The 25,409-nt window shown below is 43.1% G+C and overlaps 1 protein-coding gene and 1 long non-coding RNA gene across 2 annotated transcripts; one reads left to right on the plus strand and one right to left on the minus strand.

Annotated features, from left to right (window-relative positions):
- Nucleotides 1–204: 204 nt before the first annotated feature.
- Nucleotides 205–5,006, minus strand: LOC120678788 (RNA-binding protein mde7-like). Its single transcript, XM_039960156.1, has 8 exons — nucleotides 4,616–5,006; nucleotides 4,465–4,540; nucleotides 3,411–3,543; nucleotides 3,220–3,328; nucleotides 2,216–2,307; nucleotides 2,030–2,099; nucleotides 1,731–1,813; nucleotides 205–1,553 (listed from the first exon to the last, which is right to left on the minus strand). Exons 1-8 carry the CDS (start codon nucleotides 4,937–4,939, stop codon nucleotides 1,472–1,474), a joined length of 969 nt encoding a protein of 322 aa, XP_039816090.1. The 5' UTR covers nucleotides 4,940–5,006; the 3' UTR covers nucleotides 205–1,471.
- A 6,775-nt stretch (nucleotides 5,007–11,781) lies between these two features.
- LOC120677709 lies at nucleotides 11,782–12,419 on the plus strand. The gene is made up of 2 exons (XR_005676426.1): nucleotides 11,782–12,060; nucleotides 12,143–12,419. It is a non-coding gene; the product is annotated as an uncharacterized LOC120677709 (long non-coding RNA).
- The last annotated feature ends 12,990 nt before the right edge of the window (nucleotides 12,420–25,409 follow it).

The following is a 25,409-nucleotide window of genomic DNA, read 5'->3' on the forward strand; positions in this document are numbered from 1 at the left end:
CCATTTTTACAAGGCAAACCAACCTCCATTCAATAGTACAAGCTTCTAATCTGGGTCATGGGATCAACCTCCAAGAGGGTGCACAAGATCAACATTGCCTTCTTACAATATACCACATCCTTTAATTTATGGACAGAACAAAAGGTATTATGTGAGTTGCATAACAAATTTATGGACAGAACAAAAGGTATTATGGGAGTTGCATAACTCATAAATTTTAGTTCGTACTCCTAAATTTTAGCTTATGCACCATTGCACCATCAAAATCCTGTACATCATTGCAAGAGGCAACCTTGGAAACGGTTAACCTGTACCAACGTACCTGCCACAACTAAGACACTAACAGTGGCACCGTGGTTCAAGCACCTACGAAAGACTACTTTGATACGTTGTACTACATACACAGTACAAACTGTAGATCGCATAGCCTCCTTGACACAAAACACACCGCCTTTCCTCCCCATTTTATAGAGAAAAGCCACACATTCTGACATGTAGAACAGCCGGCCATTCCCAACCCCTTGTCATTTGTGTGAAGCTTTCTCGTAGCCCACTTCAGTCCTTACTAAGATGCCAAACAGCACGCATATCGAACACAAGTTCTCAATCCAACATTCACATCAACACTTTGTTAGAAAAATAATGAAGTCACCAAATGCAGTGGAACTCCATTAGATGGAACAGCAGCAAGTGTAGTCATGGCAATAAACTCCATCAGTTGGCTTATGCACAAGTCTATCTTGAAACCAATTCAGCTGAACTCCTGGCATGTCATCAGTATCACTAAGCTTCTCTTACCAAAAGAACTGCCACATGCTTTTCGCCATCTGCTGCTAAGAGGGAAGAAAAGACTGGCACAGGTTTTCAATTTTACAATCACTGTTAGCCTCTCTTAGCCTGAAGGGAAAACAATGCTAAACAAATTAATTTATTTAATTAGCAATGGATGCTTGCATGCTTCGAAGTATAAGGCGATGCTCCAGAATCCATGGAATGAGTATGCCATGCCATGTCTATCAACTCTCCTCCCCGCATGAACATGCCATGACATGATGGTATACCAGATAAATCACTTTAACTATTACAATATGTCCATATTGCAAAGCGATGATGACATGAACACAAGAATTGTTGCAGCAACTGTATACAGGGAACTGCATAATATCCACGACAAATGTCAAATGCACACCTAGAAGAAATTGAGGATGGCCTACTCAAAACTACAAAACACATAGAAAACAGCAACTATGGTATTGGTGACAATGCAATGTCTACCAGATGATCATGTCCCAAACACTCCAGCTAATGAAGACAATGATCATGTCCCAGAAACTTCACATAATGAAGATGCCAATGTCATACATGAAAAAAAGCGCATTTAGCAGAAGCATGCAGATGATAAATAGGATGGGGTGGCATGAAATCCATGATGACATGCTAAAGTTCAGAATACATCCCCCTCAGGCAGCTCTCATTTTGCAGAAGCTCCATTTAGAATGCTTGCAACGCCACCAGCTGAATCTTTCCTTCTCCCAAAGGGATTCTTCGAAAACGTTCTAGATGTTAAAGAGTGCCAAAAAAATCGATATAAACTAGAGTAAAGTAACATTAAAATTTATATAAAAAGAAATAAAAGGATGAACAAGGCATGACAAGAAATAAATGTTTGGACACTTGACATGAATAAATTAACAAACTGAAGAACTTAAACATGAAAAGGTTAAGGATATTGTATTCGCATTCCACCACGACCAGAACTAGGAATAACTGCACCCTGCAACGTGTGGTGTACAGCTGTAGCAGCATTCACATCCTGAAAAAGGGGCAGATCCTGAGACATATATGTGGATAGTAATGCTAAAAAAAAGAAAAAACTATTATTTCTATCACTAATACCTGTATTTTGCATTTGGACCCTATTAATTTATTTCTATTTTAGTTGTTTGGTGGCTTCTGATGAACTCATTTCTAGCATACTCCAACTTGCTTGGAAATAAAAAAGCATCATTGTCATTGTATAACTAGTTACCTCAAATTCAATAAAACAAACAGTGTTCCTTTCTTGGCGTAAAACTTTCATTTGTTTGTAACCAGGTTGCCTGGAAGAAAGTTGAGGAAAAACAGATGATTGTATCAACCAGAATAATAGTATGTGGAGCCATAGATCTAGCAAGCAAAATTGTATAATATTTCTGTTTCAAATTCAGATTCTTACACACTGAAGAGGCTCCGCAATTCTTCTTCAACTACAGTTTCACCAAGATTACCAATGAAAAGGGTATTGCAGGGAGGATTATCTTTTGTGTTCTGCAAAAGAAAATTAGAGTACTTGATAAGAAATTATAACCTTCAAAAAAATCTTGAATGAACACTATGAATCAGTTATCACTGTAGACAGAAGACAGACTTCAACTATACTAAATTAATTAATGTAAAAAATATTCACTTTTATACAGAATTTTATGTGACAAACTGAAATTACCCAAAGGAAATACAAGATCAACAAAAGTAATCAATGTAATTTCATCCAAACATTAATGTGAGAAGACAACTGACAAGCAAGACTTAATATACATGTGAATTAGCCACATAAATAAAATGTATGAGTATGCAAGTGCAAGAGTGGTTAATGGAGGGTTCATTAAAATAAAGTTCACAGTTCATAACAAAGTTGGATACAAATGCACTAGGCTATAAATGACATGCTAAACATTAGATATTCTTGTCATGTTCAATAGGAGATCTAAAGAAAAAAAAATCTAAGCTTGATCATAAGTCTGATTTCCTGGAATTCTCCACCCAATTCTTGTCCTCAAATTTTCTCTTGAGCCCCAACCAAATGACAGGGATCAGTATGACAACAAGAAATTGAGTATGCCAAGTTTCAGAGAAGTAAAAGTTTAGTTACTTATATTAACAATTTACAGAACTAATGATATCCAAGCATACATAACAAGAGTGGCACAATCACAACTGAACTTTGTAAAGAGTGCAGCAACGAGAGTCCTGATTTGGTCCTTTTCTCATCGAACATGAATTATGCAAACTAAGAAAAACAAGTTGCTATGCAGAGAAGAAAAATGATAAGTTATTGTGCTAAACCATATTGACACTGGGCTTGTTACATACAACTCCTCAAGACAGTCATCATGATCTGAGATAAACAAAATAGTGCAAACCTTCTGTTTATGATTCAAACAACAATTACTCCAAAATTACCTGCACGGGAGCATAGGCAGTTGGACCTGGTACAGGCGAAGGTGAAGTCATAGCTACCGGAGGCACTGGATAGGCATAGGGGTTGTAAGGAGGTGGAGCAGTGATATAACTGAATCACCCAAAAAAAATAGAGAAGAATGTTAAGTCCTTTAATGTGTGATTCACTGAGTGCAGGAGGGAAAAGAATTTACCTTGCAGTTCCCCACATGGAAACAGCTGGCGGGGGTGGATGAAACGGAGGTGGAGCATAAGGTGAATGAGTATAGTCTCCACCTGTCCGCAGGCGTTTACTTTGGTCCACAGCATTTGCATCAGTTACCACACCTAAAAATAGGTATAAAGTCTTTATGCACAATAAACATGGAGAAAATTATACTAACCAACCCACTTATCAAAGCGCAGAAAAATTATTAACTAATTGGACAAATGGGTATCACACAAATTTGTAACCACGACTTTGCAGTAAAGTTGTAGATCAATGACAGAAGTTCAGACAAGTGTTTGTACCCTCTAATTATACATTCAACAAAATAATTGCAACAATTTCTTGCAACCTAACCGTATCAAATATACGTAACACATGGCATGAAAATTTCAATCAAATTTAGAAGCACAATGCCAAGGTGATCATGTATTGGTCAAACTTTTCTTTCTGCATGAGACTCAACAAACAAAGAAAAGGAACATCAATGCCTAATAAATACTCACACTCTTGAAAATTGAAAGGTTTATTTAACTATAAGAAATTGAAAGCAAACAAAAGATAGCCAAAGTTCTCTACTTCAAGCTCACATTTCTCCCCCACTAGTCAACATACACCATATGATTAACAGAAGAAATAAAAATGCCCTCCTCAAATAGCAGACCCAGGATACAGGCCCTGTGTGACCTACACAGTGGGGTTTCCTGATCAAGTTTGATGCATCATTGAATGGCAAGTATCAAATTTGATGTATCACTGAAGAAGTATGAAATTCCACTAAGTCCTTGATATACTCCATGCCTACTCACGCACCAATCACATCATCCATCAATGAAAAACAACGTTCACTAAAGCCAGCAAACTTTCTTTAACCACCTCAGTTTACCCACATTAAAAGTTTCTCCCAGCAGAGCTTCGAACCAACTAGAAGCTCAACATGGCAACACTAATATATGATCTATCAAGTCCAAACTTCTCTAAGATGATGCAACTACTAACGCGACAGCAAGAGAGCAAGTGCACAATGGCAGATGGAATCCCACCTCTCTTGACGAAGAGGTTCTTTTTTGCCATCTCAGTGTGCAGCGCCGACTTGGTCTCCGCATCAAACACCAGATCCTGCAGATTAACGATAAGTCGGACCCCATCCGTCCAAAAGCGCTCACCCGCGACGGAGAGAAGCGAAACCCGGACCTGCAGCGCGGCCTTGGCGGCGATGGCCTGGTGCGCGGTGGCGAAGAGCGCGAAGCCCATGGGCTGGTCGCCCTTGAAGTTGACCTGGGAAGCCTCGAACCCCGGGAGCCAGCGCAGCAGGTTGTGGAGCTCCCGTTCCTTGACATCGAGGGGGAGCCCCGTGATGAAGATGGTGCGGACCTCGTCGGCCGCGGCGGTGCCGGGCGCGCCGGGCACGGGGGGAGGCGGCGGGACGGCCGCCGAGGCGGCCGCCCCCGGCGGGGGCGGCGCGGCCGCCGCGGGCGGCCACTGCTGGTGGAACGGGTGGATGCCGGCGCCGGCCATGGGGGCGCTAACCCTAGCTCCGGAGAGAGAGAGAGAGGAAGAGATTGGGGTTTGGGCGTACGGTGGGGATCCGGATTTGGGATTTGGGGGGTGATTTCCGGGGGCAGGGGCATACGCTGCTGGTAGGCCCGGCGAGGCGCCCCGCTGCGGGTGAGTTTCTCTGCAATTACTGCAGCGAACTCTTCCACTGACATGCCGGCCCCAGGAGCATGTGACCCACACATCAGTGAGTGTAGTCTCTCTGCAGTTAGGAACCGCTTCCGTCCCTTTTATGTTGTCCTTTCTGTTAAGGAGATTGAGTGGCACTTCAAATTTCCTCCAAACCTTTTTACTCTGTTCGCTGCATTCAGCCAACAGTATTTTTCAATCACATCAAACCAGTACCGGCCAACAGCCACCAGCCAGCAGTATTTTTCTCTCACAACAAATCAGCATCAGCCACAGCACAGCGAACAGTCTTTTATCTCTTCTGCTGATGTAACTTTCAATCTTTGACATCATGCATCATCATATCTTACTTCTAGCTGACAGCTTGCTGCTTGAGACATGATTTTGCAGATGTGACCATGTGCCATCATATTATAGTAGTGTAGTACTAGGAGCTACTGAACGTCTGATTAGGTCTCATTTCCATGACTTGGTAATCTTATACATCTTATGAGTCTTCTTTTTCTGCAAGGAGAGCAATGGCGTTATTTCGTACATTATATAGTGATGAAAAAAATCAAAGGAGAAAATAAACGAAGAGTAAAATACAAAGTTATATAATTTATTCAACGGCAATGTTATTCCACACCCTAAGGGTGGAATATTATTCTATACCCACCTTCTATTACAAGCAAAAATAACTGTTAAAATATTAAACTAAATTTACCAAGTTACTGAACAATGTTCAGTAATAGCTCACCGATTACTTAACTACTACAAATTTGTTCAGCAATTATGCTCAGTTTAGTTATTGGTGTGAAACAAACTGCTGCACCTAAAATGTAGACATGGGATTTATTCAAATACAAAACTATATATATAATTAATTACAAAAAAAAACTATAGCAAATTTACTTGTACAAATAAGTTCAAGTACAAAATATTTGCATACAAAATTTGTAAAAAAATGCCATATGAAAAAATGTATAAAAATCATAAAATAAAAAAGAAACAAATTTTGGAGGAAATATTTGAAAAATATATTCAGTCATAATTTTTTGAAATAAAATTTCAAAAATATAAAAAATAAAAGTAAGCACAAAAATTTAAATAATGTATGCCCACATGTAAGCTCTGCGTCAGCAGAAATACTTCCATTTAACTTAAAATGGTAATTAGGAGCTAACATGATACAATTAGCAAATTAGGGGATCTAAATGTACGTTTTGAAAATTTGGAGACCAAGCCAAGTTTAAAGGACTAGCGGTGTATTTTACTCATAAACAAACATCCTACTTTTTAATCTATTCATTTAATATATGACTTGTTTTGGATGGGTCTATTCATCCTTACCTAGTAATGTCTTAAACTGGAGATAAAATCGACAAAGTGTGATATATACGCTTAACAATGTAGGTTGTATATGCATTGCTTCCTACGCCATCTGGTCATAAATAGGCAATACCTTTTACTTTAGCTCAGTGAACTTTTCAAAAAAAATGACTGTCAATAACTTTTAATGTATTTAACTTATAGAGATATAAAAACTCATATGTAGATTACATAATTTCATGAACTTATATATATGTTATATATTATTGATGTATTTTAATACAGAATGTTGGCTGTGTATTGGCTAGAAAGTTATTCCATCATGGAACACAATCTTTTCATGATGCCATCATGCATGGTTTATAAGCGATGTCCAAATAAATTACTCTGTGAAGTGATGAAGAGGGACAAAAAGATATAAGGGTCAGGAAATACTTAATGCTACGATCTAGGGAAAAAGAGTGTTGCGGGCTATTCCATCCCATAGGATCCTTTGCGCCAATTCATTTTTCACGAACATTTTTCCTCGAATGCCAATCGATATCTCGAGGAAATTGCCCTCACAGCCTAGGCACAACGACGCAATTATCAGGGGCGCGCTCCAATACAATGAAATTCCACTAGTATACAAAAAGAGAAATGGATTCCTATTCCTTAGTAATGTATCCAAGTTTCAAAATTGAAGTGAAGAGACTTATTTTTTCCAAAAGAATAGATTCATAGTTTAAGAAAGGAATACCTATATATATAAATCAGAATTTAGAAAATTTAAATTCTGAAAAAAAGAGATTGGTAACCGACTCAAAGCAATTTGATTGTAATTCAATTCATGACGAAGTTCCAATTCCGTTATTTCAACTACACCAAACGATCTTTCGAATTTACTAAATCAAAATTGTGATTCTTTAGTTATTTATTTTATATTTGCCTATCACTAAAATACCCGATAGGGCTAAGCGCTTGCATTTTTCATTGCACACGACTTTCCCTATGTAGAAATAGCAAAGATTTGTCATTTTATCTCCTTTCTATGAAAGGGTTTTCTTTTTGTTTTGAAAGCGCTCTTAGTTCAGTTTGGTAGAACTTTCTTACTTTCTTAAAAGAGTTTCTTACAAGAGTAAAACAAAACAATTTTGATTTAGTAAAACCCATCTACTGCCAACACAACAAATACCTTCTTTTCTCTTTTGTTGCGTAATTGTTCTATTCTAATTAATTGAATCGGTTCAATTCTTGTCCTCAGATTGAAATGAATCGAGATTGATAAGGAGTTAGTTAATGATGTTTGAGGATGAAAGAGTCAGATGCTTCTTCTATTCTTTTCCCTAGCGCAGCTGGGCCATCCTGGACTTGAACCAGAGACCTCGCCCGTGAAGAGGCCTTCCTCCACTAGCAGGTTTCTTCGGAAAACCAAGGGACAGTCTCAGGTAGACAGTTTCTATGGGGCGTAGGCCTCCCAAAAGGTAACGGAGGCGTTAAGTTAAGATCAAAGAGTCGGGCGGAAAAAGGGGAGAGCTCCCCGTTCCTGGCTCACCAAGAAATACTTAATGCTACGATCTGGGGAAAAAGAGTTTAGGTTTATCTGATCCCTAGTTCGGATTCGGAAAGGCTCTTACTCTTTCACCGGTTACGTGAACCTGCCCCCTTTCTCCTCGGTCCACAGAGAAAAAATGTAGAACTCAGTGATTCGAAAACTTAATTTACTCCCTTTCCTCAATCTTCCGAACAAGATGGTTGCCCTAGCGAAAGTGGGATTTCTACAAAATGTCGACTGATTCGCAGGCGTGGACGAATTAGAGTCATGTTAAGTGAATTCAGAATAGAAAGATTCAGAATAGAAAGATTCAGAATAAACGGAGTTACAAGCCTTTGCACAATTCGCCTCTGCTCTCGATAAAACTTCATAATTGGAAAAACGGGCACCGTGGAAGTACATGCCACTCAACCAAAGAAAGATAATGGAGAGTTGACGAAGAATTTACTAGTGAAGCCCAAGAAAAGCGGAGACAAAAGGTCGACCTATTTGGGAATCTCCGAAGGGATCCTTTTCCTCGTTCGAGAGTCTCCGCCCTTCTTCCACTCCGTCCATACTTCTGTCACTCCATCCCCGTATGGGTGGAGAACCCGGATTAGCAGGTATATAATTGTCGGGATGCCCCAATTTTTTTTTTCAAAATTTTTTTTCGATTTTCTGGGCCCCAACGGTTTGGACTTGAGTAGGTTGAACTCCACTTCTTTTCATATAGCAATCCCTAATCAAAGAGAGAACTAAACTCAAAGCTCTATATTCTTACGCTTCCAATATTCTCTTCCAAAAGCACCGCTGACATCCGCCACAGGGTAAACCACCGCCTCTCAGGCCTCCCCGTTTGAATTAGTATACAAAAGCAATGACTATTCATGATTCCTTACATATTGGTCCCCATTACTTAGAAAAAGTAAAAAAATGTGGATGAATACTTGTTCTTTTCTCGATTTTAGATCGGATTTTTTGGCGGCCAAAGGAGCAATAAGTACTGCTGTTAAAAAAATGGGTGCTGAGGCAACTAATAAGAAAGAAGCTTGGGGAGGAATCCATTAGCTATCTTCACTAGTCGGACACCGATGGCGCAGATTTAGGCAAGGATTTTTTGAGAATGATTATACAGAAGCGTGAAATCAAAGTTGGGGATAAAGTAGCCGGAAGGATCCGCTTTTTTAGATTTTTTTCTATTTATTTTTACATCTAGGATTAGAACCATATACAATTTTTCGTAATCGATTAGTTAACATGGTGGTTAACCGTATTATGAAAGACGGAAAAAAATCATTGGCTTATCAAATTCTCTATCGAGCCGTGAAAAAGATTCGAGTAGTAATGATGATGTGTGTGCAGAAGTTCTTCTTGTGTCGACGTGTTAACGTGATGCGTTCAATCTGATCTGAGATGATGTGCTGTCGTCCCTGTCGATCCATTAAACCGTTTTTGAATTATGCTTAGAAATCGAAAAATCAATAACGGCACTGATTGGTGATCGATGACGCATATGGTCGCTGATGTTTGAACCTTTTCTACACTGTAGTACCATCAAATACTCTCAAGGTCAAGATCTTTAATTGGCCTTAGACTCGATCTTATCGACACAAATTTTGTAGACTTATACTCCTTCACATCTCCAAGCGATGACCTTTATGATGATACCGGTTTGGAAAGACGTAGATCCTTTTGGGATCTAGAGGCAGCATATTGTGTAGGGCATCGATAAGAGATCGCAAAGACAACGGACCAGATATACACCTATGTCTCGATACATCACTACTGGAAACCTGACGTATGCCGAGTGCCAGGGTTTTTGCCGAGTGCAGAATCTCGAGCACTCGGCAAAGGGACTATTTGCCGAGTGCGTACCAAAAAGCACTCGGCAAACAACTGACAGTCGGCGGAACAAATCTTTGCCGAGTGCCGGCCAGTTGGCACTCGGCAAAGCCCATCTTTGCCGAGTGCCTAAATAAGACACTCGGCAAACCCAACTTTATCGAGTGCCTCAAAAAACACTCGGCAAACAGCGTCACGTGCATCGCACACGCCCGCACACGCCCATTACCGTGGGGTGGTCTTGCCGGCCGTTATTGTTTGCCGAGTGCCGGCTAGGGGACACTCGGCAAACACTTCTTTGCCGAGTGCCTCACGGAGCACACTCAGCAAACACTGTCACGTGCACCGCACACGACCATTACCACGAACGTTACCCCGTTTCCACGAACGTTACCATGTTACCACGACTGTTACCATTATTATTTGCCGAGTGCCAGCTAGGGGACACTCGGCAAACCTTGCTTTGCCGAGTGCATTATCCCGGGCACTCGGCATTCAGACACCTTTGCCGAGTGTCTGCTTTGGCACTCGGCAAACAAAGACAAAAACTTTCAAATTTACCCTCCAAACTTTTTTCTCTATTATTATACTATGTGATGGTCATCATATATAATTTTGGTAAATTATCCTTTACGTTTACTATATTTGGATTATTTATTTCATTAAAAGCATATTTTGTTTGCAATTCAAATTTGAACTGCAAAATGTAGTGCAATTTGTGGATAATTAATGGAAAAAGTATATTCATGTTATTGAGTCCAATTTGAACATCTTATTCAGGAAACATGGCAATGAATTTATGGCCGAATAGACTTTAAATTCTATAAAACTCAAACAAAGTCAGAAAATTATGAAATTTATCGTGAAACCATGATATCATAAGTGGAGGCTGTGGAAAAAAATTGAGAAGATTTCGCAAAAGTTATCACATACATTGGTTAGAAGATGAAGTATCTTGAAGAAGTTCCAGAGAGTTGTGAATGGTTCAGTTAAGATTTTAAGTCCAAGTGACCATCAAATTGAGATTTGACTTCAAAACTTTTTTGTGTAGGCAATGGTCATGATGGATTAGTGTATGTTAAATTTTCATTATTTTTTATGCCCCTTTGATAATATTAAAATTTTTTAGTACTATACTATTGCAATTGATGAATTAGAATATGTTCCTCACATGGGAACACTACTTGAGGGTAAATGACGAAATCACTACTCATTTCTTTTGATTTTGATTTTCGGAAATGCCATCCACTTTGCTTCCATTGCATGTAGGTGCCTCCGAACTGGTGCGCCAGCAAGGGCGCGTGCTGGGAGATGATGGTGGACAAGTGGCTCAGCGAGAAGTGGATTCAGAAGCACAACTTATGCCGGGAGCGCCGCTTGTTGATGCAAGGTGCACCACACCATCAAGGCAGCCGAGGCCTTCCCGAGTACAAGGAAGTTTGGGTAAGTCATTACACTTTTTCGTACTTTCAAACTCTAAATTCTGCATTCTCACTCATCATTGTATTCTTTCGCTTTGCTTGCAGTCGGCGTCACATGAAGACCAGCCATGCAACGATTTCATGGCCTATGCTATGGTTCACAAGGACAAGGCGACGTCCGACGTCTACTACAACCCGGCGGATCCACCTGAAGGCTAAAGCAACCCGAGCGTCCACACCCGCATCACTCAGTACACAGAGATGGGAAGGGCGCTCCATGGGGAGACATGGGATCTGGCCACCCAGCCTCTTTCTGGAGAAGCCATCATGAGGGCAGGAGGAGGGAAGAAGCACGGCCGTTACTGGCTCGCCAACAGCATTGTCGACACAGCCAGTACGCCCACTCTCTCCCAACTTCGGGCAAGGACCACCAACTCGACCCCGCTACTACGTCCACGGCCTGAGACTTCAGTGGCCAGCATGCATGCAATCCAGGTTATTCCTGCTCCATTCGTCGTTCATTACTTTTAGTTATCTTTTGTTCTCATTGTAACATGATGGTGATATAGGCCCGGATGGATGAAGAGAGGCAGAGGCGGGAGGAGATCGAGGCGAGGTTGGAGGAGGAGCGGACGCTAAGGCAGGATCAAGAGCGCAGGTGGCAGGAAGAGCGGATTCAGGAAAGGCAGAGGATGGAGCAGGCGCTTCTTGCTAAGCGACAGGCCGCGCAACAACAGATGCAGACCATGTTCGTCTACATCCAAGGTCTTGGCGCGTCAGTCAACTATCAACCGCCGCCAACGGTGACTTGGCCTCCACCACCTCTTCCACAGATAGGCTTCGCACCTGGCGCTATAGTCACTCCTGTGAGTATGAATGGATATATTTACTTGCTTGCGTATATATATTGACTCAGAAATATAATCTTGTGACAATCTCTTTTTGCAGAATCAATCGGTGGGGGCGTCAAATGACCCTCCGGACCAACATTCGCCGGCACCGGCGCCGCACTGGCCACCTAGCTCATAGAGATGTTTATGGTATCTGTTCTGCTTGTTGGACTAGCCTAGTTTTATTTGTTGGACTTGTGCTTGTTAGACGGCATACTTATGGCATCGATGTTGGACTTGTGGTATTTGTGCGATATTTGTGCTATATTCATGATATTTGTGCTATATTTGTGATATTGTGCTATATTTGTGATATTTATGCGATATTTGTGCTATATTTGTGATGAATGTGCCGTATATATGCTATATTAACTGCCTGGAATGTATATATTGCATTACATTTGATATTTGACTGTGTGTGGCTCGTACATAATAAGCAGAAAAGATCAAAAAAAATAGCACGCTTTGCCGAGTGCTTTTACCTTGACACTCGGCAAAGCGTCCATTTTCCATTTTCTAGAAAATGGCTTTGCCGGGTGCTTTTACCTAGACACTCGGCAAAGCGTCCATTTTCCATTTTCTGAAAAACGGCTTTACCGAGTGCTTTTACCTTGAGACTCGGCAAAGATTCAAATTTTTCCAAGTGTCCTCCGGAAAGCACTCGGCAAAGAGTGAGTATCGGTGTTTTACCGTCGGGTTCTCCAAGGGGTATCCCGAGGAGAGTGGTTATGAGTAGGGACTCGTCGGAATCAGAACGCGATGGTGCGAGGAACACAAGGATTTAGACAGGTTCAGGCCGCCGGAGCATAATACCCTACGTCCTGTGTGGTGGTTTGTATTCCCTTAGGTGTTGTTCGATGTTTTGGAGGGGTCCCTGTCCGCCCTTTCTATATCTTGGGGCGACCGGGTTACATGGAAAGTTCTAGCCGAATACATTTAGAGTTCTACTCCAAGTAGATTGGGTAGTTTCCTTGTACTTCAGCTAGTTCTACTGCTGTACGAGTAGACACACGGCGATGAGGGGTAGTCTATGTGCTATCCCTCGATCCGGAACATTCTATGCCTATGAGCAGTCCCGTGGCCCCGGGTCTGACAAGCCCTCAAGCTCTTCGTAGTCGAGTCCTGCAGGCGTCGAGTACTTCTGAAGACGTTCATTGAGTGCTTTTGAGCGCTTCTGGGACCCATCGCTCAGGCTTGGAGTCCGTCGAGTGCTTCGAATAGTCTTCCGAGTACTTCTTCGGCTGAAACGAGGCTATGAGGTGCTCTAGCTCCGAATCTCTTCTTCTGATATGGTGCGCGATGTACTCACGCTCTATATAGAGTAGCCCCCGAGCCTTAGATTGAACCGAAGGATCAGACTGAGGGTTATTTCTTGGTCTTCGAGGTCTTTCCTTGAAAAAAGTTCATCATTTATGACGCATGTCTCGCAGCCCCCGAGCCTTGACTTGAAATCCCTCGATTTAGGGTTAAGGTTCCCAAACCGAGGCATACTTTGTGACCTTTGATCTTCCTGATATTTTCGGAAATGCCACTGTCCTTGTTATTTAACTGTGGAAAACCGATCTGCGTTTTTCACCTGTTCTTGCCTTAGGCCATCACCTCAGTCTTCTATGTTAGACTTAGTCTTCTAGCTTCCTTTGATTTCCCAGCCCTCGAGCTTCCTTTGATTTCTCAACCTCCAAGCATATGCATGAGAAGAGGCTCGTGACCTTCCGAATGGCGCCGAAGAGATCCAAGCGCCAAGGATCCGGGAAGGAGGCGACGATGGCTGACGGGTGGAAAAAGAGTAAGCTTTCGGAATTCGTGATCCCTTCTCTTGTCAGCCGCTATCTTTTGCAATCGAAAACCTTGATTCAGTGGAAGTCTGCCGAAGGTCATGAGCGGCCTTTTGAAAAGACTTCTGAAATTGTTCTTTTCAAAGCTTTTGTCGAGCGTGGCCTTGCGGTTCCAGTTTGCTACTTCTTGTGAGGTCTTCTTTTTGTTTGGGGGATTCAGCTTCATCATTTGACCCCCGATTCAATTCTGCACATAGCTATTTTTGTTCAGCTATGTGAAGTTTTTCTTGGAATTCATCCTCATTTTGATCTTTTCAAGAATCTTTTTTCCTTGAATCCGTGTCCCAATCTTAGGAATATTGCTAGGATAGGGGGTGCTGATCTTTAGTTTCGTCCTGGCATGGCGGATAAGTATATCCCGTATACTTTGCGCTGTCAGATTGGGGATTGGAAAGCGGAGTGGTTTTATATTGATAACCATGCTCCCGCTCTCCCAGAAAGGACTCTTGGACCTCCCAAGCAGCGTAACGAGTGGTATGCGCATGCTGAGAATTTGGATCAGGTGGGAGATCTTCTTAAGAGAATTGTTAAGTGGCGGAAGGAGGGAGTGACCGGGGCTAAAGTTGTCTCGTCCTGGCTCAGGAGGTAGATCCAGCCCTTGCAGTGCTGCAGCCACCTTGGATTCGAGTACACGGGACTGTACGATCCCTCCCAATTTTCGTCGGAGAAGACCAGTCGAGATGAGGCTATGGTGCTTCTTTACAATCTTTTTGAAGGTGTCAGTTCCATTCCTGTGCTTCCGGATTTATTCCATGTGAATAATTTCCCAAAACAGGTATGGTTTGGTGTCATCGAGTGCTTCTCTTAAATGCCCTTCTGCTTTTGTAGCTAATCCTGGGTCTTTTGTAGGATGACTTGTTGATTTTTCGGAGTGATCCTCCGCTGCTTGAGGTTCATCCACCGAGTCATATGAAACCTAGTGCTCATTTACGACCTCATGAATATAGGCCTGGTCTGGATCCAACTGTCTCGGAGACTTTGTCGAGTTCTGACTCCGATGATCGAGTTCCCCTTGCAGAGCTGGTGAAAGGAAAAACGGGAGGAGTCGGGTCTTTTTCCCGTGAGGGGAGTCCGGGGCCTGAAGCCGGCACTAGTTGTCCTAAGAAGCAAGGACAACTGTGCGGAAAAGGAGGATTAGCGGTGAAGTCAGGTAACCAGTTGAGTGGTTTCTGTCCCATTCTGAATTTTGTTGTCTTATGTTCTTGCTTTTGGTTGTAGCCCTAGACCCGTGCCTAAGCAGAGGCGAGTTGTTGAGGAGGGGGCTCCTGCTACTGCTGCTCCTGATATGGCGGAGTCGTCGAGGCGGGCCGGTGGGGCAGGATTGCAACCTTCGGAGGAGATTCCCGTTGGTGAGCCCATCATTCCTCCATACAATGGTTCGAAGGTTCTTCCGGTTGCTCGACTGCTTCATGCGGGTAAGACAACAGGTGATTCGCCAGAAGCTGAAAGGGCGGAGGAGTCGGGTGACAGCCTACTGGAGGAAATTACAGCATCCTCTCCTCGCTTTGAGTGTTATCATGGTGAGCAGCTTGAAGATGACCCGCAGTTGACGGCTGGAAATATGAAGAAATTCCAAGCCGTTGTACGTGAGTTCACCAGGTTTTTTGTGGTGAGTACTGTTGTCGAGTACTTTCTCGCTGTGTGGAGTTTTTCTGTAGGCTGACTGTGTTGTTGCAGCAAATGGCCAATCGGTCATATCTGAAGTCTCAGAAGTTGAAAACGACTGAGGTGGATCGCTAGAAGATAGCTCTACTAGAGGCGGAGAATGCTGCTTTGAAGAAAGACAAAGCCGCGCTCGAGCAGAGGGTCAGAATGCTGAAGGAGGTGATCCGGAAGAACTGAGGTGACTTCCTGATCTTTGTTCTAAGATTTTCTTCTTGGTTGCACAGGTGCTTACATCCTTCCTGTTGTATCCGCAGACGGCGCTGATAACCATCAGAAGGAGGTGCAAGAACTCAGAGTGGCGGCTCAGACTGTGGTCGAGTCCATAGGGTTTGCCGAAGAATCTGGTGGTAGCTTGGCGGATCGGCTGCAGAGGGCCCCTCAGATGTTTGCCGAGTACGTGGCTGAAACTTCTAGGAATTGTATAGCACAAGCTCTCAGGCTTGTTAAATCATATTGGCCTCGGGCGAAGATAGATGTTCTTGGCGATGGCATGTGTTCAAAGTGTGACCATGACCAATTCGTCAAGTATGTAGAGGAGGCTGAGCCTGTGGCTGACCAAATTGTAAAGTTGATAGAATAGTAGGATGTACTGTATCTTTCCCTTGCCATGTAATTATGACTTTTTGTCGATGAGTTGTCGAGTTCTTTTTGTGAGAACTTCGCTTGAGTGATCATCTTGTGTGGATGTAGAGATCGTGTCTCTTCCTTAACTTCCATCTTGTGGATGAGTAGCTCTTCTTGAGATCTTGTCTCTTTTCGAGTCAAGTACCGTAGTAGTCGATGAACTGTCATCTCATGGACAAGTAAATCTTGTAGATGGGGAGCTTTTCCCTCCAGAAACCGAGTAGTCGACGAGATGGACGAGAAAGTCTTGGAGATGGGGAACTTGTCCCTCCAAAGGCCGAGAACTGTAGTAGTCGACGAGATGTCGTCTCATGGATGAATTGTTCTTGGAGACATGGAACTTGTCCCTCCCAGTGTCGAGTATCGTAGTAGTCGACGAATTGCCGTCTCATGGACGGGTACTTCCTCTTTGGAGATAGGGAGCTTGTCCCTTAGTCGGTGGAGTTATGACTCCTGGGGGTGTAGAGAACTTTTCTCTAGGCCTGCAGGGCTCATGTCCCTTAGCCCCGACTACTCGATTCATCGTGTCTTTGACTTTGAGTAAACAAAGAAAGGTTGGTATTCGAGGTAGCCGATGGAGTTACGACTCCTGAAGAGGGTAGAGAACTTGTCTCTAGGGCCGCAGGGCTCATGTCCCTTAGCCCCGACTACTCGATTCGCCGTGTCTTTGACTTTGAGTAAACAAAGAAAGGTTGGTATTCGAGGTAGCCGATGGAGTTACAACTCCTGAAGAGGGTAGAGAACTTGTCTCTAGGGCCGCAGGGCTCATGTCCCTTAGCCCCGACTACTCGATTCGCCATGTCTTTGACTTTGAGTAAACAAAGAAAGGTTGGTATTTGAGGTAACCGATGGAGTTACGACTCCTGAAGAGGGTAGAGAACTTGTCTCTAGGGCCACAGGGCTCATGTCCCTTAGCCTCGACTACTCGATTCGCCGTGCCTTTGACTTTGAGTAAACAAAGAAAGGTTGGTATTCGAGGTAGCCGATGGAGTTACGACTCCTGAAGAGGGTAGAGAACTTGTCTCTAGGGCCGCAGGGCTCATGTCCCTTAGCCCCGACTACTCGATTTGCCGTGCCTTTGACTTTGAGTAAATAAAGAAAGGTTGGTATTTGAGGTAGCCGATGGAGTTACGACTCCTGAAGAGGGTAGAGAACTTGTCTCTAGGGCCGCAGGGCTCATGTTCCTTAGCCCCGACTTCTCGATTCGCCGTGCCTTTGACTTTGAGTAAACAAAGAAAGGTTGGTATTCGAGGTAGCCGATGGAGTTACGACTCCTGAAGAGGGTAAATAACTTGTCTCTAGGGCTGCAGGGCTCATGTCCCTTAGCCTCGACTACTCGGTTTGCCGTGCATTTGACTTTGAGTAAACAAAAAAAGGTTGGTATTTGAGGTAGCCGATGGAGTTACGACTTCTGAAGAGGGTAGAGAACTTGTCTCTAGGGCCGTAGGGCTCATGTCCCTTAGCCCCGACTACTCGATTCGCCGTGCCTTTGACTTTGAGTAGACAAAGAAAGGATGGTATTCGAGGTAGCCGATGGAGTTACGACTCCTGAAGAGGGTAGAGAACTTGTCTCTAGGACCGCATGGCTCATATCCCTTAGCCCCGACTACTCGATTCGCCGTGTCTTTGACTTTGAGTAAACAAAGAAAGGTTGGTATTCGAGGTAGCCAATGGAGTTACGACTCCTGAAGCCGTCCTGGTCATTTGAATTGAACTCCTGAAGGACCATGTTTCTTTATTGAGATTTGTAATCCTGGAGGTTGTTTCTGACAGCTTATGGATAGAACTTCCGGAGATGCTCGATGTTCCATGAGTTGGGGACTTCTAGTCCGTCCGCGTAGATCAGTCGATAGAATCTGGTCCTGTGACTTTAGTGACGATGAAAGGTCCTTCCCATCTTGAATTGAGTTTGTGCAGACCTATTTCGTCTTGAATTCTGCGGAGGACCATGTCTCCAACGTTGAAAGATCTTGTCTGGATGTTGCGATCGTGATATCTTCGCATGTTTTGGAGATATCGAGTTGATCGTAGTAATGCATTGCATCTCATCTCATCAAGTGAGTCTAGTTCCAGTTGGTGGCTTCCATTGGCTTCTGATGAGTCATAAATCTCTAGTCGAGGAGACTTCCACATTATGTCTGCCGGTAGTATTGCTTCGGAGCCATATACCAGGAAGAAAAGTGTTTGACCAGTGGCCTTGCTAGGTTGGGTGCGTAGCCCCCAGATTACCATTGGTAGTTCTGCTAGCCATTTGCCTCCTTGCTTGCTTGTGGAATCGAAGATCCTTTTCTTTAGGCCATCAATTATCAGTCCATTGATGCGTTCCACCTGGCCGTTGGCTCTTGGATGCGCAACTGATACATATTTGATGTCGATGCTGGAGTTCTTGCAATAATCCCAGAATTCTTGCGAAGTGAAGTTTGATCCAAGGTCGGTTATAATCGTGTTGGGGAAACCAAATCTGTGGAGTATTTCACTGATGAACTCGACTGCACGATCTGATGAGATTTTTTGATTGGCTTGACTTCAATCCATTTGGTAAACTTGTCGACTACCACTAGTACATGTGTAAAGCCTCCCGGCGCTGTTTGGAGTGGTCCTATCATGTCAAGGCTCCAGCAAGCGAACGGCCAAGATGGAGGTATGGTTATTAAGTTGTGCGCAGGTAAGTGACTCTGTTTGGCGAAGTACTGGCATCCTGGGCATCGTTTGATGAGTAGTTCTACGTCTGATAATGATGTGGGCTAGTAGAATCCTGATCTAAAGACTTTGCCAACCAGCGTGCGTGAAGCTGCGTGGTTTCCGCATGTGCCTTCATGAGCTTCTTGTAGGATTCCTTTTCCTTCTTCTGTTGTGACGCATTTCATGAGGATTCGGGATCCTGCGCCTCGCTTGTAGAGTTTGTTGTCAACAAGAACGTAATTCTTGCTGCGACGCATGATGCATACTACTTCTGCGTCGTCTTTTTTGATTCCCGGTGGGAGTACTTTGTCCTTGATGTAGTCGATAAACGTAGAGCGCCAGTCGGCTTCAATCATCATTACCTCTCGACTGGTTTCTTGAGGAACTAAGACGACTTCCATTGGGGTGGAAATATTGATTGAGGGGTGATGAAGCTCATGGACGAAGATTCCTGGAGGGACTTCGGCTCGGTCGGAGCCGAGTTTTGAAAGGACGTCTGCTGCCACATTGTTGCGTGGACGACGTGGTGGATTTCCAATCCTAAAAACTTGTTTTCAAGTTTCCTGATCTCTGCAACGTAGGGGTCCATGGTTTCTTTGTTGATGTCCCACTCCTTATTTACTTGCTGGACCACAAGGAGGGAGTCTCCGTAGACAAGTAGTCGCTTGATGCCGAGTGAGATGGTGAGTCGGAGGCCGTGTAAGAGAGCTTCATATTCTGCTTCATTTTTGGATACTTCGAAGATACTTTGGAAAACATATTTGAGTTGCTCGCCTTTTGGAGAGATGAAAAGTACGCCTGCTCCTCCTCCGCCCAATTTTAGGGATCTGTCGAAGTACATGGTCCAGTGATCTAAAACGGATGGTGGAGCAGGTACTTGATTTTCTCTCCACTCAGCCAGGAAGTCGACTAGGGCTTCAGACTTGATCGCTGTTCTTGGCGTGAATTTTAGCTCTTGCGCTCCGAGTTCGACTGCCCATTTTGAGATGCGACCAGTCGCATCTCAGTTGTGTGAGATATCACCCAGTGGGAAGTCTGTGACGACTGATATCTTGTACTCGTCGAAGTAATGTCACAGCTTTCTTTAGGTGATCAGTATTGCGTAGAGTAGTTTCTGAATTGGTGGGTATCGCACCTTTGATTCAGAGAGTACTTCACTTATGAAGTAAGGTCTTTGGATGCCATAGGCGTGGCCTTCCTCGTTTCGTTCTACTACGATTGCTGTGCTGACGACATGTGTGGTAGCTGCGATGTAAAGGAGCATCTCTTCTCCTGGCATTGGAGTTGTTAGGATAGGAGGTGACTGGAGGTACTGTTTCAGGTCTTCGAGTGCATCAGCTGCTTCTTGGGACCATCTGAATTTGTCTTGCTTCTTCAGTAATTTGAAGAAAGGGAGTCCTCTTTCGCCGAGTCTCGATAGAAATCTATTTAAGGCAGCCATGCATCCAGTGAGCTTCTGAACGTCTTTGATAGAGGCCGGAGCTTCCATGTTCATGATTGCATTAATCTTTTCTGTGTTTGCTTCAATTCCTCTGTGGCTGACAATGAAGCCGAGTAGTTTTCCGGATGGTACACCGAAAACACACTTAGTCGGGTTCAATTTCCACCTAAAGCTTCGCAAATTGTTGAAAGTTTCTTCTAGGTCGGGAATAAAGGAATCGAATTCCTTTATTTTTACGACCACACCGTCGACGTAAGCTTCAACATTGCGGTGTAGCTGGTTGGTGAAGCATAGCTGTATGACGCGCTGAAATGGTCTTGTAGGCGTATGCACCAAATGGAGTGATGAACGCAGTTTTGATCTGATCTTCTTCCTTGAGAGCTATTTGATGATAGCCCGAATAGCAATCCAGGAAGGATAGTAAGACGCAACCTGCCGTCGAATCAATGACTTGATCGATTCGAGGGAGTCCGAAAGGATCCTTCGGGCAGTGCTTGTTGAGGTCAGTATAGTCGACACACATCCTCCACTCGTTGTTGTTCTTTTTAAGAACGAGTACCGGGTTTGCCAGCCACTCGGGGTGGTAAACCTCTTTGATAAATCCAGCCGCGAGTAATTTGGCGAGTTCTTTCTTGATGGCTTCTCTCTTCTCTGCTGAGAATCTTCGTAGCCGTTGTTTCTTGGGGATAGCGGTAGGGTTGACGTTTAAGGAATGCTCGATCAACTCCTTCGGGACACCGGGCATATCGGCTGGTTACCCTGCAAATACGTCGCGGTTGGCCCTAAGGAAGTTGATGAGCGCGCTTTCCTATTTGTCAGTGAGCCCTGTCCCAATCAGAGCTGTCTTTGACGAATCACCCTCTTGTAGCTGAATTGCCTTGACTCCAATGTTGTCGAGTGGTTTTGGAGCAGAGCGGTTTATTTTCTTCGTAGGGATTTCTGTCCCTAATGCCGAGTACTGCTGGGCTGTTGCGAGTACTTCTCCTACGGTGTCTGGTAGTCGATTGGTGGAAGCATAGGTGATAGCTTCTTTTTCGCATTCAAAGGACCTCTGAAGATCTCCGCGGAAGGTGAGAACTCCTGTCTTCCCCGGCATCTTTAGTAGGAGGTAGACGTAGTGAGGAACTGCCATGAATTTGGCCAAAGCTGGCCGTTCGAGTATGGCATGATATGAATACTCGAAGTCTGCTACTTCGAATTTGATGAGTTCTGTTCGGTAGTTATCCGGGGTACCGAAAGTGACTGGGAGCACTATAGATCCAACTGTTATTTGGCAAATAGGAGAGTGTTATTGAATTATATATATAATAACTTTTGAGGTAAAACTTGGTTTGGAAAAATGGAAAACCTCAAATTGAATTATTACTTTTGCAGAAAATATGCTCAAAGAGTGGTCCCTAAATACCGCGCGCATTGCGTATTTGCGTGTATGTGTTTTTGTTCTTGACTTGCACTCAAAATCTTTCACAAGGCAGCGGTAATTAAATTAGTGTGGTTTTTGTCATTACTACATGAAAGAGGAATTCGTACACACCACTCTCATATGCTACCTGCTTTAGTATAAGATGATGGGAGTTTTGATGCGTTTTTTATTGGAGCTTCGCAAATCCAGGAGAAGTTAAAGCGAGAGACAGGAAGCGTTGGCCCAGCTTTCGGTCGGAAAGGTTGCTTAATTTTTTGGGTTGGCAACGGAAGAATCAGAAGTTGCTTTATTTGCCTCGGTGATGACATAGAGACAGTGTATACGGCTGTTTGATCATCAAAAGAGCACGGTTTCAAAGCACACTTATAGTACTTCTAATCATAAAGCATAAGTCTATCTAGATTTGTCCTATGTTGCCAATTAATTTGACTATATATGCCTAAAATTTGTATATGTATTTATTGACAACACAATACTATATACGACATTTTTAGTTTACATCATGAAAACTATGCTTTATCATATTAACTCTTTTCTTTGTGGAAATAATTTCGCTTTACACACACACACTAGCAGTCAAAGTTAAAAAGTTTAACTTAGAGCATCTCCATAAATAGCCCCTAAATTAGACCTTCTAAATGCTAAACGGAATAGTCTGAATTTTAAAGGGGGCTTCTAAATTTGCTTCGACTCCAGTAATAACCTCAATTCTAATTTATAATGAAGGGTTCCCTAAAGATCCCCTAGGAATGGAGGGTGGAGGAGGGGATTTGGAGGGCTCCCTAAAATAGAGGGCCTAGTAGAGGGTGTGCTGGAGTGCATTATTTTTCTTTTGTTTAAACCTGACTTATGATAGGGGGTTGTTTAGAGAGTCTGTTGGAGTTGCTCTTAGGACAACAAATCTAGATGGCCATGCTTAAATCCCGCAAAAATCCATAAATAATGAACTTATCATTATCTTCAGTTTATAAATTAAGCTTTTAAGTTTCTATTATTTGTAGCTGGTTTCAATTAGCACAAGCTTTTTGGTGTACAATTCAGGTAACGTAGAGCGAGAGAAGGGAAACGTTCCAATTGAACGGTACCTTTTTGCAGAAAATGTGGGCGTTGTGGAGCAGGGTGCCAAAATACGGAGTAGTAGTCTTGACTTGCACTCAAAACCTTCCCTGTAGTAATTGCTAGATTGGTGTGAAATGCCTTGGGTTTCACATGGAAAAGACAGACCTTCTTTATGCATTACTCATTGCAGCTAGGCAAATCCGGGAAAGGACCCTTTTCCGGTTGGCAAAAGGTTGCTTGATTACATGGTTGGCAGCAAAAGGATGCATTCTTTTTTTTTTTTGCGAGGGGAACAAAAGGCATTTCTGGCTGTGTCACGTAGAGAAGGTGCGCGGTCTGATCAAAAGGACCCCACCCTTCCTAACTAACAGCCACTGGAAGCACATGCAGAAGATCTTAATTCGTTGATGAGGCCTCGTTTAGAATAATGGTTATACGATGAAATGATGCATTATTATGAACCATATATATTACGTGACAAATTTAATCTACCCGTCATTTTCGTTGATTTCCTCTTTTTTATTTGTACATTTTTTTCTTTGTTGGTGCTTCACTGGAACGACCAAGAGTTTTCCACACAGACCAAATTATGAGTGCGTACCTTCATGGCAGAAGTTCGCATAGACTCGATTTAATTTAGAGTAAATTCCTTTCTTTTTTTTGAGTAAGAGTAAATTAGTAAATTCCTTCCTTGACACCACTAAAATGATTGTTTTCTTCCTTGACACTATTTTTTTGAACTTCCCTATTTGACACCACCTCTAAAATTTGTATGCCTAACATGACACTACCGTCACTTTAGGTCCTACCATCCAAAACACAGTCAAACTTGTCAGCTTTTTTCTGAACGGACAAAATTACCCTTGGCCTTCTCCCCATTCCCCTTGTCTCGGTCCTGAGGTTGGAACCCTAGACCGGTGGCGGTGGCAGAGTATATGGACGGCGACGGCACAGATCCAGATCCGGGCGGAGGTCTTGCTGCAGCCGGTGGTGCGGGTGGAAGTTTCAAGTCATAAAAGGAGAAAGCTTGCCAACTCTAACTTGGGGGCATCATAAAGGTAACACCTATTATTTCTGAATTTTATACATCATGTTGACCATTAAATACTTTTTTCTCTAAAATTGTTGTTGTTTTAAATAGATCAAGATCCGACTCAAATCAATCTGATCCTCTTTCAATTGAGTATCATAGGATAAAGAGCAAACCAAAAAGAAAGAAGCCTATAAAAAAGGAAACAAGCATTCCTATGAAACCACTTGACAGCCCTGCAATGGGGAGAAGAAGTAAGAAAATGAACAGCATTCCTATGAAACCACTTGACAGCCATGCAATTGGCACAAGAAATAAGAAAATGGACCCGGCTAGCCCGGGAATGAGTACAAGAAGCAAACCAATGCTTAGCTTGTGATCTTCATAGTGGATTTGGCTTCATGTATGTTAAACTTAGAATATGTTCATGAGTGTTCATTACTATGATGTATGTGACCTGGATATATGTGAACCTCTCTCCGTACTCCTTTTATTTCTGAATTTGGATGTATCTGTGAACTGGAATGTATAGGATCCTAATTCCTGATGTTTCCATCCGTGAATCTTATCTATGCATATATGATGTTAATGTGGTGCCAATCTGTTGGCTTAAAAAAATTGGAGAGCTCATGCATGTATGTGTAGCATTTATTGATGATGCTCCATGAACCTGTTCATTTCTTGTATGTGAGAACAAATATATCTTGATGCATTACTTGCTCCACTGTCATGTACAAAGTTTTTATAGAAAATAAGTTCAACATAATGAAATATTTAAATGATGTCAAAATAATCCAAAGCAATAATGTTTACAAATACAAATTTTTCCCCAAGTGTCGACATACGGGTGACAATTTGGTTGCAAAACTCAATCAGGGGCAAAATGGTCCTTTTAGGTGGCAGTATACATCATCAATGCTAAAATGTGATGGTAGTGTCATGTTAGAGCATCTCCAAGAGACTCTGTATCCCAGATCAGTAAGCTAAAAAAATGAAAAGATCAGCAAAATAGGCATCCAACGGACATCAGGATCCCCTCGCTATCTCCTTCGGTATCCACGAGTGGTAGCTCGTCAAACATACCAAGCCAACTCCGCTCGCCATCCTCGACTCTCACCGTCTCCCGGAGCTCCTTCCCATGCATGGCCCGCCCGCGCCTGCAGCAGGGCTCGCAGCCGGCGGCGGGGCCGCGCAACTTTGTTTATAATACTTTTAAATATTAATTTTTTTTATGTGACAGGGACTAAAGTTTAGTTCCTGGATCCAAACACCAATGTGAATGGCAAATGGCAATCCAGGTGAGATGAGGATTCAATCGGAAAAACTATATATCGCTCGCTTGACGTTTGTCCGTTCCATCGCCTGAAGAGAACAGGTGACTCAAATTCGGCCCAGTAGGCAAAATTTTGGCCCAACAACTCTTTTGCCTCCACGTGCAAGTTATGTTTTTTTCCCTGCGGATGCTGGTTGCTTCCCGGGAAGAAGCCTCGGCTTCTTCTTACTAGTCCGATGGTAGCAGCTTTTGTGCATGGGCTCGTGGGATGGAACGGGATGGCAATGATCTTC

This window comes from Panicum virgatum, chromosome 6N (genome assembly GCF_016808335.1).
Source record: "Panicum virgatum strain AP13 chromosome 6N, P.virgatum_v5, whole genome shotgun sequence".
Taxonomy (NCBI): Eukaryota; Viridiplantae; Streptophyta; class Magnoliopsida; order Poales; family Poaceae; genus Panicum; species Panicum virgatum.

What these genes read in the sequence shown, in the direction of transcription:
- LOC120678788 (XM_039960156.1), bottom strand. Translation starts at nt 4,939, where the DNA reads ATGGCCGGCGCCGGCATCCACCCGTTCCACCAGCAGTGGCCGCCCGCG. An exon ending in GAACCTCTTCGTCAAGAGAG is followed by an intron (nt 3,544 to 4,464) that starts GTGGGATTCCAT and finishes ACCTATTTTTAG; the next exon opens with GTGTGGTAACTGATGCAAAT. An exon ending in TTTGTTTTATTGAATTTGAG is followed by an intron (nt 1,814 to 2,029) that starts GTAACTAGTTAT and finishes CCCCTTTTTCAG; the next exon opens with GATGTGAATGCTGCTACAGC.